Raw genomic sequence first — 14,618 nt, forward strand, 5'->3', positions numbered from 1 at the left:
AGAGGGAGCGGACGTAATGCATTCAGGACTGTCGTTAACGTACAGCGTTGTCCCGCTGTAACCTGCATTTACATACTGGTTTGACGCACAAAGCGTGTTCCTAAAGCCGCCACAACCCTTCCCGTTTCGTCATCTCCCCCCTCCCCCCCCCCCTTTTACGAGAGGGGGGCCCCCACCACTGTCAGCTCGTGTCACTGGGAGCTCTGTCTTCAGACGGGGAGAAAGAAAGAGAGAGAGAGAGAGAGAGAGAGAGAGGGGGGAGAGAGAGAGTGAGAGAGGGAGAGAGAGAGAGAGAGGGACAGAGGGAGAGCGAGAGAGGGACAGAGAGAGAGAGGGAGAGAGAGAGAGGGGCAGAGAGAGAGAGGGAGAGAGAGAGAGAGAGTGAGAGGGACAGAGAGAGAGAGAGAGGGGGAGAGAGAGAGAGGGACAGAGAGAGGAGGGAATCTGCGGTGGCCGCCTACCCTACTCCCGTTCCACACTCCCCACTGTCTGAAGCGTGTCGCTGTGCGGTGGGGAGGGCCCGCCCCGCCCCGGCCCCTGGCCCCCGGTCCCCGGCCCCCGGCCCAAGCCGACCGCAGCTCCACCATGTGTGCGTCAGATGGGCCCTCATTCACGGCCGAAAAAACAAAACCCGACACAAAACTCTCCGAGCCAGGGGCCCCCTCCGCCCCCACAACACGGGGGCGAGTTAGCGCCAAGAATGAGGTGAAACCTTACCTCTCTCCGCGTGCGTGTGTGTGTGTGTGTGTGAGCGGACAAAACCCTTTACTTCAGGCCCAGGTCACACGAACGGGAGGCTACGCTGGGGGCTCCTCGGGGCTCAATGGGTCCCACAAAAAAAATGCAGTAGATTAGCCGCTTTTTCATCCGCCTCTGAATACAAGTAATTTTAGCACCACAACAGCGCTAAAAACCGCCATTATGTACCTATCATTACAGATTCAGTAACTAATCCCTTTTTTTTTCCCGTCCACCCAATGATCGCTGGAGTTCACATGGTTTTACACGGTTTGTCGAGCAAGTGAAAAACAGATTCGGGCGAGTCATTCGAAATGTTTTAATTATATTCCCCCCCATTAGGGGGCGGGAGCAGCGGTCTGAGAATGTTAAAATGAGCCGCGCAGTGCGGGAGGTCCGGAGCGACTCGTGAGCGCTACGGTATCGCCATTTATCAATCTTATGAGCCTTCTGCCCGCTCGTTTTGCTGAGGTGAAGCTCTGCGATTAAGGCCGTGTATCTTCCGTGGTGCCTGTAGCTGTGATATTGGGGTCTGGTAACCCCCACGCACCCCCCCCCACGGGGCGAGCCGCGAGGTTGATCTGACCTTTCGTCGCCGCGGACACCCTGGGAGCCGCTGGCCCTGTCCAAACACGTTTAAACTGGACTTTCGCCGGGAGCCAATCGGCAGCCAAGGACCTTGGTGGGCAGAACGGGGGTCTTTAAAAGGCTTGTGTGTGTGTGTGTGTGTGTGTGTGCGTGCCTCTGTGTATGTGTGTGTGTGTGTGTGTGTGTGTGTGTGTGTGAGAGAGTGTGTACTGTATGGGCTTGTGAGTGTGTGTGTGAGTGTGTGTGTGTGTGTGTGTGAGTGTGTGTATGTGTGTGTGTGTGTGTGGGTGTGTGTGCATGTGTGTGTGTGTGGGTGTGTGTGTGTGTGTGTGTGTGTGTGTGTGTGTGAGAGAGTGTGTACTGTATGGGCTTGTGAGTGTGTGTGTGTGTGTGTGTGTGTGTGCGTGTGTGTGTGTGAGAGAGTGTGTACTGTATGGGCTTGTGAGTGTGTGTGTGTGTGTGTGTCTGTGAGTATGTGCGCGTGTGTGTGCGTGTGTGTGTGCGTGTGTGTGAGTGTGTGTGTGTGTGTGTGAGTGTGTGTGTGTGTGTGTGAGTGTGTGTGAGGGGAGGGGGATACGGCGGGGGGTGAGAAACTCCACCGAGCGTCGCGTTACAAAACACGCCTCTCAATTTCATCAGCTGAACTCCTCGCTCATACCGCCTCCCCCCGAACATCCCCGCCTCCCCCCCTCCCCCCCGAACATCCCCGCCTCCCCCCCTCCCCCCCCCGCTTCCCCTGCTACAGAGGAGGGCTGCTGATTTGGAAGGACGAGGTTGAACAGTGCAGATAAAAAGGGACGCCTGTGATTGGTCAGAGCAGCCTGCTGTCGGGGGAGTCTACACCAATCAGGAGACTCCGTTCGGTCCCCAGGTCTCCTGGCGACCGTGTTGGACTTCGGCAATGCAGGCTGTCTTTGCAGAGCAAATGATATCGAAACCCGGTATTCCACAGAATAACACAGAGGTACACACTCCTAGAATAAGGGTATAAAAAGTGGCTAGAAAGGTACAAATGCTTGTAGCTGGGGTTGTACCCCAATAGATAGATGAAATCGTAGCTCTAGCCAGCAATAATTCATTTGTACCATTTTTGTGTCTAAAGCATACTCATTTGGACCCAAAGAGAACATCACTGTACTTCCAGGGTACATTTGGGAAATTTGATCCTAGAAGAACGAAAATATACCTCCACTGTCACTTCATTTCTGAGAGTGTACCTCACCCCCCCCCCAACCCCCTACGAAAACAACACAACACCCTACACCAGCCCCCCCCTTCGTTCCATCGTCCCAACCAAAGAAAGAACGCGGCACAATGCATCTTGTGTGGAGGCTAATTTCATTTAGGCACAAACAGCTTTACGAGGGCCGCTCTGCGTTGCGTGGGACCGCTCGGCGAACAATCGGACCTTTCTGCCGGCGCCGGCGTAGACGCTGCGCGAGCTGTGGACGTCGGGTCCCTGCTGCGGCCGCTGCGCTGGGGGCCGGCACAGCCCAACACCGCCTCACGCCCCGCGCTCAGACTTCTCAACCGGAGACAGAGACTGAGCCAGGGGCCGCAACCCCCAGGACGGTGAGACGGGCCTCAGAAACAGGCCTTAGAAACTGGCCTCAGAAACAGGCCTCAGAAACAGGCCTCAGAAACAGGCCTTAGAGGCTGGCCTCAGAAACAGGGCGATGAGGCTGGCCTCAGAAACAGGCCTCAGAAACAGGCCTCAGAAACAGGGCGATGAGGCTGGCCTCAGAAACAGGCCTCAGAAACAGGCCTTAGAAACAGGTCTTAGAGACTGGCCTCAGAAACAGGGAGATGAGGTTGGCCTCAGAAACAGGCCTCAGAAACAGGCCTTAGAGACTGGCCTCAGAAACAGGCCTCAGAAACAGGCCTTAGAGACTGGCCTTAGAAACAGGTCTTAGAGACTGGCCTCAGAAACAGGGCGATGAGGTTGGCCTCAGAAACAGGCCTCAGAAACAGGCCTCAGAAACAGGCCTTAGAGACTGGCCTCAGAAACAGGCCTTAGAGACTGGCCTCAGAAACAGGCCTCAGAAACAGGCCTCAGAAACAGGCCTTAGAGACTGGCCTCAGAAACAGGCCTTAGAGACTGGCCTCAGAAACAGGCCTTAGAGACTGGCCTCAGAAACAGGCCTCAGAAACAGGCCTCAGAAACAGGCCTTAGAGGCTGGCCTTAGAAACAGGGCGATGAGGCTGGCCTTAGAAACAGGGCAGAGGCTGGCTCAGGCAGACAGAGCACACGCTGGGTTTGGGGGTACGGAGCGCAGTGCAGTGGAGCAGGATGCCTCAGTGCACTGGAGCGATTTCATGCCCTCATAAGCACCGCACACACACACCGCACACACACACGCACACACACCGCACACACACCGCACACACACAGCACACACGCGCGCACACACACTCTCTCACACACACACACACACACACACACACACACACACACACTCACACTCACACAAACACACACACTCACACACTCACACAAACACACACACTCACCCACACACTCACAAGCCCATACAGTACACACACTCTCACACACACACACACACACGCACACACACATACAGTACCCACTCACACACATACATACAGTGCCAAGTGTGCAAACACTGGTACCACACCAGGAGGTATATGCAACCCCTCCCATCCATTACACAGGTAACGTTGCGCAGGTGTAGAAGCTGATAGTACCTTTCACAGATACCGTAGCTTGTAATAATACAATGACGCATGCCAATGTCTTAAGCTTGCGAAGCCTATTTATTTCTTAATTAAAGACTCACTGTTTCTACAGTGTGTGCAGGTCAGACCTAGCACAGAACGTGCGGGCCGCCGAGGTACCTGTAGCTCAAGGTGAGAGACAGGCACGTCATTATAATCTGGCCGACCCCTCCCGTGGCGTAAAGAGCGGTGCCACGGGAGACCTACTGCGAGCTGGCAACCCTCCCGATACCCTGGGCAGCTTTTCAACTCTATAAAGAGAACGGATTACCAATGAAAGCCACTGCTGTATCTCTCCCCCTCTCTCTCTCTCTCTCTCTCTCTCACTCTCCCTCGCCCTCTCACCTGTCCTGAGCCAATGAGCTCCACCGGGGGCCACTCAATCCACTCCCAGCCCGGGGCCCTTCTCGGCAGAAACCAGCCCGCTCTCATTTGCCGAAAGTTAGCAGTTAGCCCAAAAGTTGAAAGGGACCCGGCGGGGGCCTCCCCTCTGTCCCGGCGTTACCTGGCTGCCGGCCTTACGGGCGGCGCACCTGGACTTCGATTGGCGTTGGACCCCGTGGGCCTGTTTAGTTTTTCCGCTCCTGGAGGCAGGTTGGCCGGTCTCTTGAAGCGCGGTCCACACAACGTCTACATTTCAGTTCATTAGAGAGAACCGCAGTCTGTAGGGCTTGCACCAACGTTAGCAGTGCTGACGCTATCAGCACGCTTAAGTCTGTTATTCTCGTTGAATGGTTTTCAGAGAGAACTCCTATTAAGTACAGTGGAATGGCAGCAACCGTGTGCTGTGTGAACTATGCTGTGCTCATTGAAATTGCTGGTAAATCTTTTAAAAATTTTCCTGGCTGGGGTTTCTGTAGAGGAACATCTGTGACCACAGTGACCCGGGGACTGTTTTCATTAATAAAGAAAGGAAGTGAATGTATTCCTTCCTGTATTACCGTTAAAAATGAGTCATAACGATGTAAAACCAAACAGTAACTGAATAATGATCCACTTTTACTTTTGCGCGCAAGGACATTTTCCGTGAAGGTGTCTATTTTTTCCCCCCTGAATCGCTACAGTGCCTCGTCATCTTGAATCATCGCTACGTCCCGTATCCAGCATTCTGACACGGAAAGCTAGCTTTATTTTAGTCAATTAAAATTTAATCAAGGGCGATTTAGCTAGAGAGCCGTGCAAGACTGCCTGGCATAACTGGAAGAGACAACTTTTCGGGAAGGGGAAAAATAAAAAAATAAAAAAATAATTAAAGGTTTTAAAAAGGCAGGTCAAAATGGCGGCTGACCTGGCGGCGTCAGGGCCTAGCCTCCCCTCCCGCGGCGCGCGGCGGCCGTGTCTTCGGCCGGGCGTGCGGACGTGCGCGATGGGGCCCGGGTGAACCGCGAGGGCGTTTATCAGGCGACGCCCAGCGCCCGCGCCCGTTATCTGAGCCCCGGGACTCCCCGGCAGAAGGGGGCGGCGCTTTTATCCGGCCCGGCGTTTTTATCAGGCCGCTTCCACCCGCCGCCAGCCCCCGTCTGCTCATCAAACGGGGGACCCTCCGCTGCCTCGACCTTTCATTCTTACTCTCCAGGTTCGTCTGAGCGCGTGTGCTCTTTTACAGCAACACCCCGTTTACGGGTCTATGTTTGCGTGATGATAATTCTGTCTTTATTTTACTCTCGATGCCTCTAAATGAAGGAAAATGCTAAAATGCTAAGTAGGCTAAAATGCTAAGTAGCCTAACATGCACGTCTGTGGATTGTAAAACCAGGCCAGCGCTGTGTCTTCGCCTTAACCAACCCCCCCCCCCCCCCAAAATTGATCTGTAGACTGTGGGAGGACACCGGTGTGGGCGCAGGGAGAGAAGACCACGCAGACTCCACACAGAGAGGCCGGCGGCTGGGATTGAGACCGGGGGGGGGCGTTCTTGCCGCGTGGCGACGGCGCCGTCCAGTCCACCCCCCCGCGTCTTCGCCCTGTCCTCCCCCCCGGCCCCCCGGCCCCCCGGCCCCCCACCCCTCAGACGCCAGACGCCCCCCCGCTCGTGGCCGGGGTGGCAGGACCACCTCACCGCCGCGTGACACCGGCCCGGGAGCCGCTCCGTCCGTCCCCGTGACAACGCCGCGGTCGGCTCTATCGCCGTGGCGCCACAGGCGATGACTCATCGGTCGGAGCAGAGCTGGTACAGTGGCTCCGGGGACCACAGACAAGGCCTCGCGAAAAGGCCAGGGGTGGCTGGGAAGGTTGTAATTTGGGGGCAATTAGGGGAGGGTTATCAAAATAGCCACTTCCTGTATGTATGTAAACACATACCACGTGCCCAACCCCCCCCACCCCCCCACTTACCCATTTACACATAATTATTTTCCTCTCTGTGCGGCTGGAATTCTTTTCTTTTCTTTTTATGTTTGATGAATTCTTCTTCTTCAAACATGCATGTTTCCAACATGCGAGGCGCTGAACTGGAAATTAGCATGGGACTAGTTACACTGGTGTGACCCGACTTGCTCGCCAGCTCCAAAAAAACTAAAAAAGGAAAAGCCCCTCCATACAAAACTCAGTTTACTCCAGGACTAAGATTAACCGGCGGCCCATAGTCGGTAAAAATAAAGGAATGAGAACACCACTTTTTTTTGTGTGTACTTTTTTTTTTTAAGTTTGTCTTTCTGCCCCTCAGAACGTACGCTGGAAACACGCCGCAGCCTGTGAAGATACTCCCGTCCGCTGCGGAAAAAAGACGGAGAACGCCCAAGGCTAGCTGTCATCTTGCTTAGGACATTTTGTATGTCAGAGAGCTGAGAGACAGCAGCGGAGGAAGGGAGAGATCTGGCAGGGCGCTCAGAGCGCAGGCTTTTTTTTTGCCACCAGCAGTCTCTTAAAAATTAATCGAAGGAGCCGAATTAATACCGAAAGCGCTGAATAATTTAAAAAGTCCGTTGAACGCAGCGACGGAGAGATGAGAGTACGGACCGGGGGAGAGGTGCCGGGAGCGACAGGAGCCCGGTATGAATAAAGCAACTGACCTTCACATCAGCCAACCCAGCAGGACCGTTCCACACTTAGATATAACTCAGATATAACTCAACACCTCCGACCTTTGCGCCGGTCCGTTCTCACATCGAGAATGTTCCGGAGATACAAACGAGCCGTTCCTAACGAGCTCCTGTCTCGGCGGTTCTGGTCCAGTGACGGGTCCTGCTTCGCATTCCCTCTTGCGTCACGACACCCCAAACGCCGGCAAACCCTGGTCCCTACCCGCGGCGACCCTCTCTGTAGATAACGCGTTGGCTTCGACACATCGCGCGGTCAGCCATGTTAGAGAACAAAGCGCTTCGTAACCGCCATTTTCCCACCGATACGCCGTGACCTTTCCCTGACGGAAACCATCTATCCGCGCTGCCGTTAACTCTTCCTCCTGCCATTTTCGATGTCTATCCACCCAGGATGTTTCCGTGCGCTGCGTCACAAGATTGTAGGATCTTTTACCGGTCAAGATCCTCCATTGTCTCCGCAGTACTGCAGACCCTACGGGGCTACATTCGGCGGGCAGGTTCAAAGGTCGTTATGGCCAGGAACGTTTTGGCCAAGAAGAGGGTAGAGAAACAGCAATCGGTCCCGGAATAATCACATCAATCAAGATCAGACGTCATTATGCTGAATGTTCAAGAAAATACAATCGAGTGAGTAGATCGAGTGAAAACAGCACTGCTTTGATGGATCAGCACAGGGTTGAAATTCAGCTTAAAAAAGATGTGCTCACAATAAACAACAAGTAGGCCAAGGAGACAGGTGTGTAAACGTTATCTTTTTTTGCATTTGTGGTTTGGTGCCCTTTAAGGGTGTTTTGAAGCTCTTGACTCCAAGGAGCCAGTTGCTGACAGCTGGCAAAGCGGTCTCTTATGAGGGTACATTTGAAGCTTTATTGCTTCATAAATAGCTATTTTTTTTCCATGGCCCGTAATGCACTGTGAGTTTAGGCATGTCCCACATCTTTCTCCAGAGTTTCTCCACTGGCCCCATCACACCAGGCACTCTCCGGCCGCTGTCCTCCAGGTCCTTTACAGGGGCTATAACACAGGGGACTGAAGCCGGGCTGTTTATTCGACGCTTTTATATCGTGCTTCCGTGCTGGAAGGACAGACCCCTCGCTGTTCCCCCCTGCCATTCCCCGCCGGGGGGGAGGGGACGCCCAGGACCCGGGCCCGCTCGGCCGTCGACGACTTCAGAGATCACTCGTAAAAGCCTCGCTGCTTCCAGCGGTGCCGATTTCGAGGGGGGATGGGAGTCGGGGGATGGGGTACGAGGCGTTGCCGGAGAACCCTCCATAATCGGTCAGGTGTGAAAGCAGCCCATGAAATAACCCCGGCGCGGTGGTGTGTGCGCGTGCGCTTCGGAGCGTGATGTCGCTGCGGTCGGGTACAACAAGACGGCCACCCGGCTGCCCTGCAGGCTCGGCGATGAGGAGGAAGGGCGAAGACCTTTTGTCCGTTACCACCGCCGGGCGCTAGACTCACTCTACCGATGCTCCCCGCTCGAGGTGCCCGGAAACGGGCTGTCCAAGAGAGGGGGGTTAACCCGTGGCCGGGAATACTCCTGGCCAAATTGAGGTTTTTCCAGACAATTCCTCGGGGGAATGTTGAGAAATCGGAAATGAGTGGATGCAACAGACTACCACACTGTGCCAATGAATAGAAAGCTAGGCAATTATAGTTAACCCTTTTAGAGTGGGGTTTGTTTTTTTTTGGGGGGGGGTTTTTTGGAATTCCATTTCAAAATTGTAAGTCGGTGTTCTAGAACTGCTTTCAATCACCAGCATCAGACTGTTCAGTTAAGAACATCACATATTTAATCGCATATTTGTGGGTTTTATACCTTACAGGGTTAAGGGAAAGCTTCCCGCATGGGAGGTAGCATTCTAAAAGGGGAGTTGATCCCCACAATAACGACATTTTTCACCAATCCTAATCTCCCGCAGTCTGGCCCTAGGTTTCCAGCACAATAACAGATCCGAAAACAAATAGCTCTCAGAGTTATAACATGTTATATAAATATAACATTACAACATGTTCCTGACACACACCCAAAGTGCTGTACCCAAACCTAGGCATGTTCAACCAATTACAAGATATACTGTATATGGTTTTTTTTTTTTAAGTACATTTTACACTTCAAAGGTCAAATATCTCCTATCAGTTTTGGCTGTGTATCCACTGGTGAAACATTGGCACCTTGCTTCCTTGTTGGACATTGACCTTTGACCCCTGTGTCAACAGTGCAGGTGTGTCATCCATGCAGTGCCTGTGGCAAAGTCATTTCCTACAGAGAATCAAATGGCGTGAATGGGGGGATGGTGGGTAAAAACTAAACTGATCTGTCAAGAGTGAATTATAGACGTTCATATAGAAATGGGTGCAGATGACATAGGTTTTTTTGTTTTTTTATGTAACTTCAAAGAATTGTGTCGCCGAACTGACAAAGGCATTAGCATTCAACAAGTTGGCTTACTGGCTAGTAAGCAATAAGACAAAATGTTGCACACGTTTTTTTGTTGTTTTTGTTTGCTGGCTAGCTTTTTAGCCTCCGTGCACTCTTGTTCAGAGTCCTCAGCCATGTATTAGATGTTTGATTTTTATTGTGCAAGCACAAACACTAAAAATCCAGTAGACTGTATCAGAGCATCTATTATTCATGTTTTTTTTTGTTGTTGGGGTGAAAGTGGTGTGCTATCTAATGACCTCGCTCCTTCAAATCGTTTGTCAAAAAACACAGCGCTGGCAAAATGTTTGCAGGGTGTACCTGGAAGATACACGCAGTGCGCCGGCAATATGAGGAAGTAATTTGTTTGGATTCGGTCCATAATCCCATCAAGTGTGAGTTTCAAATGGAACTGAATCTAAATTATTACATGAGCAATTTAAAAGATGTCATGTAAGCAGCAGCAATTCTGCTAAGTGGATTATCCTCTGGAGTTACTTTCATATTGTGCCCATAGCTATTCTAGAACAGGGGCTATATTTAAAAGCCATCTGTTGACTACATGTTCCAGAATATATATAAACTAATAATATATAAGTGTCTTCTTACTCTACTCTTTTCCAGGAGCAACCTGCCGTGGTGTAGAGCAATTGAACACTTTTGAGTCACCAAGGCTACGCTGCATTTCAAAATAACGACTTTTAGAATCATATCGGAGAGCAAAACCAAACACATCCGATTTACTTAGCAACTCTGAGTCTCAACATTTGTTGAGCAGTTGAATATTCTTCAACCACAGGGACAGAATATTGTTTGTTTTGTTTTCGTGGTCCTTAATATTAACGAAAATGGACAATGGACAATTTAAGTAGGCCTTTCATTCAACCCATGAGACATTCTTTCTCTTATGCTGCAGGGGGGGGTCATGGTCGATGTACATTGTTCATTTAAAGGTACAATAGGTCATTTTGGATTTCTAATGGTCAAGAGAGGAATTGCGGCAACAAACACACTCAAACCACAACACTGTTTATCCCTCCCCCTTCTCTGTGAATGCGCTGATGTTGATGTTCCATGTTCAAGGGTACAACTGCAGCACCCCAACCGGGACTCACAGCCGTAGAGTACCAAGCCCAATTCTCTAAGTATTACACTACACTGCCACCTGTCACGGCACAGTTTCCATTGTGCTCATGCTAGCAGGCTCCGTTGTACTTTAGCATAACAATGCTAGCTAGCGTGACGGTGGCTATATGCAGACCATTCTTAATGTGGCAAAAAAAAAAAACTATCTTCCAGTGGTTGTTTGTGTGAACAGCTTTTCATCCTCCCAAAAAGATTAGACCTACTAGTTATTACTTCATGTGCACGCACTTCCTGCTTCCTCCAAATAAAAACCCCATACAATTGATTAGCCCACCATTGTTCCATTTCAATGGGGCTTTGCTTGATTCCCAAGGACCTGGGAGGTTGTAAAGACAAAGTGGACTTAAAAACAGTGAAGCGAATGAAATCCAGACACCCCCAAGTTTGACCATCTAATCGGCTTCGATCGTCTCAGGGATGACATACAGGTTTGGTTTTAAACAGCCGTGGTATGTTGGGCGCTATCGTTTTACAAAGCACGTGTGATTCAAACCCACCGGGGAACGCCGGGAGGCAGAGAGAAATAACGCTTAATGTGGCAGCGCATTTATTGAACGCTGGGCGCGGAGTGACCGCAGATAATCACTCGCTGACATAACCCGATATAGTGCCCGGCGTTTCCCCCGGAGCTGCCTGCCGTTTCCCCCGGAGCTGCCTGCCGTTTAGCCGCTGCAGAGGGCGGCAATCCGTGCAAAGTTACGCAGGGTTAAGTAACTGCAGGAGGTCCAAAGTTCACTGGAACAAGTCCAGGCAGGTTTTCAGCACTGTAAAATACACTACAAAGAATGTCCCTCAGAGGTAAACGTCTTCCTTTCCGCCGTTCCTTGCAGCATATCGCTAGCACACCAGGAACCTACCAGGCCTGTGCCAGCCAGCTGTGGCGAAACCAGGAAATGTTTGATGACGGTCTATTTTTAATCTCGTTGAGCTGCTGCATTTAGCACAGGCTGCCGTTTCGCCACGTAGTTCAGATGGGATTTTCCTCCCCTATCGACTGGAGCTGCGGTTTCTGTAAAATGGGCCTCCAGAATAAAACACCCCGTCAGAATGCTCAGTGGATAAATTGCATGTGATGAAGTAGGTTTTGTCCGATCAGCCTCCCTGCCCTCCATAAAATATACAGATGACGTCACACAAAGATAAGCTCCCACCATAAAATATACAGATGACGTCATAGACAGATAAATGAGCCTATAATGAATCTAGATGAAGTTACCGCACAAACTGGGCTGGTTGGTAGTAGCATAGCATACAGCGATTGTTTTTTTTTTTTTTTATTGGGTTTTTCTTTTTACAAATCGCCTAACCAGCTCGTGGACGCCGCAGCATTTTGAGGTCTGTGCAGCCTTCAGCATCTAGCTAAATGCGTAACGAAAACACAAGCTCGTGTACAAGGGCTATATTTAGAGAGATGTGATAGCAGCGTGTTGTCGCGGCCCGTAGAAGCTTAACCAGCCGCTGAAACCTAATCTTTCATACGTTGCATTCCTTGGGCGTCGGAGTAGTGCCGAAGTATGGTCTAATATACTCTGCATAGACGTCAGAATGGATTAGGCTACTCTCCTAGCTTGACAGCTTTCTGCCGTTTACACCAACGTACACAGGGCTCCACGTTTGGTCCTTTACAATTTCCGTCTTCAGACAGGGCTTCTAAGATCCACTTCTGAGTAAAAGCAGAAAGCTGTGGTTTTAACTCTGATGATAATTCTGCCGTCCTCAACCCGCGCCTGCATAATGCAGGGTGCATTTAAGCCATTATGTAATCTCAATAGGCTACCCAGGTTTATCAACACAGTCGCACACTATCAGCTATCGCGCTGAACTTTTACATAAGCCACTGGCAACATGACAATGTAAGCTGTCATTTTGCCAGTGCCTTTAAAGACCTTGAACAGGTAGTGCTGCAAACGCAAACAATTAGCCTATTTACATTTCGGATTTGTTTTATTAGCTAGTGATGAAGGCTCAGTGGACCTATAGTACACCTTTAGCCAAATACCATCTTGTAAAAATAACAAAAAACTAATAAATTGAATAAATTGAGTCACCAATCTCGATCATTAAAAGCAGCTGTCAAGCCTGGAAAATTTTCAAGTTAACGGTCGCCCTTAAAAGAAATACGCTTTGCTTGCATTTTTTTTTTTATTTTTTTTTTTTTAACAGCTTCAGTTTGAACCACAGCCACTTGCAATCCACGGAAACGAGCGTGCGAGCTCCAGACAGCTACATGTGTTTCTTGTTATTGTTTTGATGGGCGACGCAAAAGCGCGTGCTTGGCTTACCTTCCATCCAGCCGAGCTGTTGCTGTCGCCTTTGTCCTTGAAGTAAGGTACACATCTCACCATCCAGTCGTAGATTTGGGACAGGGTCAGTCTTTTGTCGGGCGTGCTCTGTATGGCTTTGGTTATGAGGTCTGCATACGAGAGGTTCCCCCAAGCGTTCCTGCGCGACGAGGACTTCCTCGGTTGCTGACCCAGACCATTGCTGCTCGCCCCGCTACCAGCGGCGGCTGCGGACTGGGAGGAAAGGGGGGAACCCGCGTTGTCCTGGCCGAGGGACGATGAATTTATGTCCGCGGCTACGCCACTAGGACTGTTTTGGTCTTCCCCCGCGATGCTGGTGTTGCTCAGTGTGCCGCTGGCGTTGATGGTCATCGAGCTGGCCGTTTCTTCTTCATCGTCCTCTTCCTCCGGGATGATGTCCGCGTCAGTGGGTTCGGGTTTCCCTGCATTGGACTCGGGTCGGGGTAAAGGCCAGGTGCACGATCTCGGCCTCTTTTGTGGTTCAAACTCTGGGTCAATCTCAATGTCTAGTGGAGACAATGGGTCAGGGGGTAGCACCTCTGCCATCTTTACGCAAGGTCTTCGTCCCTTCTACACACTAGTCAGTCAACAAACAAGTAGCAAATAGCTGTCAAAGTCGCATTCCATCAATGCGTTTTTCAATTTGTTGATATCCAGTCCAGTGCTAAATTATGCTGAACGCGGTTTAGTCTGTGCAATATTTTTTTCTTCCTTTTCAAATGGCGCTTTCCAGCTATAATAAAATAGCAATTTCCATTAGCTGCTTGTATTCCAGGAACACGTAGCTTCTCTTCAACACCATGTCCTCACCAAATGATCTCTAGCTACCTAGCTAACGGGTTAGCTAGCGTTATAGAAGGTAACTAGTATACGGATGCATCACTAAATATTTTTGGTCGTTTGTTTATCTTGCTTGATGTTTATTAATATTAACAGGTAGGTCACAAATCGATCACTTAATCAACGGCATTGACAACAAATGCGTGAATGAAGTTCTGCGTAGGGTTAATCCAACGGTGCACTGATGCAATGTAAGTAGCTTGCTAAGAGGCTACTAATATTGAGAGTCGGCTACCTCAGCAACCAGAAGAAAGCTGCACTGACGTTGTAAATTATGAAAAAAAAAAAAAAAATGTGTGTGTGTCCAGCTCGAGTAGCCTTCCACTCGGTCGGAATATTCCTGCAGGCTGATCAGCTTTTCAAAATAGCTTCGAGGAATAAAATAATGATGATAATAATAATAAAAAATACAAAGCACCAACAATAACAACAGCAGCAGCAGCAGAAACTTCAGCTAGCTAGCTCCAGAAGAAACGATTAATGTCCGCAAATTCATATTCCTCTCGCCGCTGCCATCTTGACAGTGTTCCCTTCACTCGCGGGTCCTTTTAATAACTGGACAGGGGAACGGACGCCAGTCAGCCCTTACGTGTAAAAAACAAAACAAAAAAGAAACAAGCAAAAATGATACCCCAGCCTGGGCTTTTTTGTGCCCGCTTTCTTTCTTTTCTTTTTTTTTTGTAGAAAAATCGTAAAGCAATTTGCACAAAAAAAAGTAAAACGTAAAAGGAACAAACGCGAATTAACTCTGACAGTACCTTGCACAACCTAGCTAATGCATTATCCTAGTCCACATTCCGACTCCTG

General features: G+C 50.2%; 1 protein-coding gene across 1 annotated transcript in view; it reads right to left on the reverse strand.

Annotated features, from left to right (window-relative positions):
• foxo3b (forkhead box O3b) overlaps positions 1–14,618 on the reverse strand; it is a 61,057-nt gene extending 46,439 nt beyond the window's left edge. The window contains exon 1 of the mRNA XM_061241495.1: positions 12,951–14,618. Within this exon, the coding sequence (XP_061097479.1) occupies positions 12,951–13,517 (567 nt within the window). The 5' untranslated portion in view covers positions 13,518–14,618. The remainder of the gene's footprint in view (positions 1–12,950) is intronic.

Source organism: Conger conger, chromosome 5, assembly GCF_963514075.1.
Source record: "Conger conger chromosome 5, fConCon1.1, whole genome shotgun sequence".
Classification (NCBI taxonomy): domain Eukaryota; kingdom Metazoa; phylum Chordata; class Actinopteri; order Anguilliformes; family Congridae; genus Conger; species Conger conger.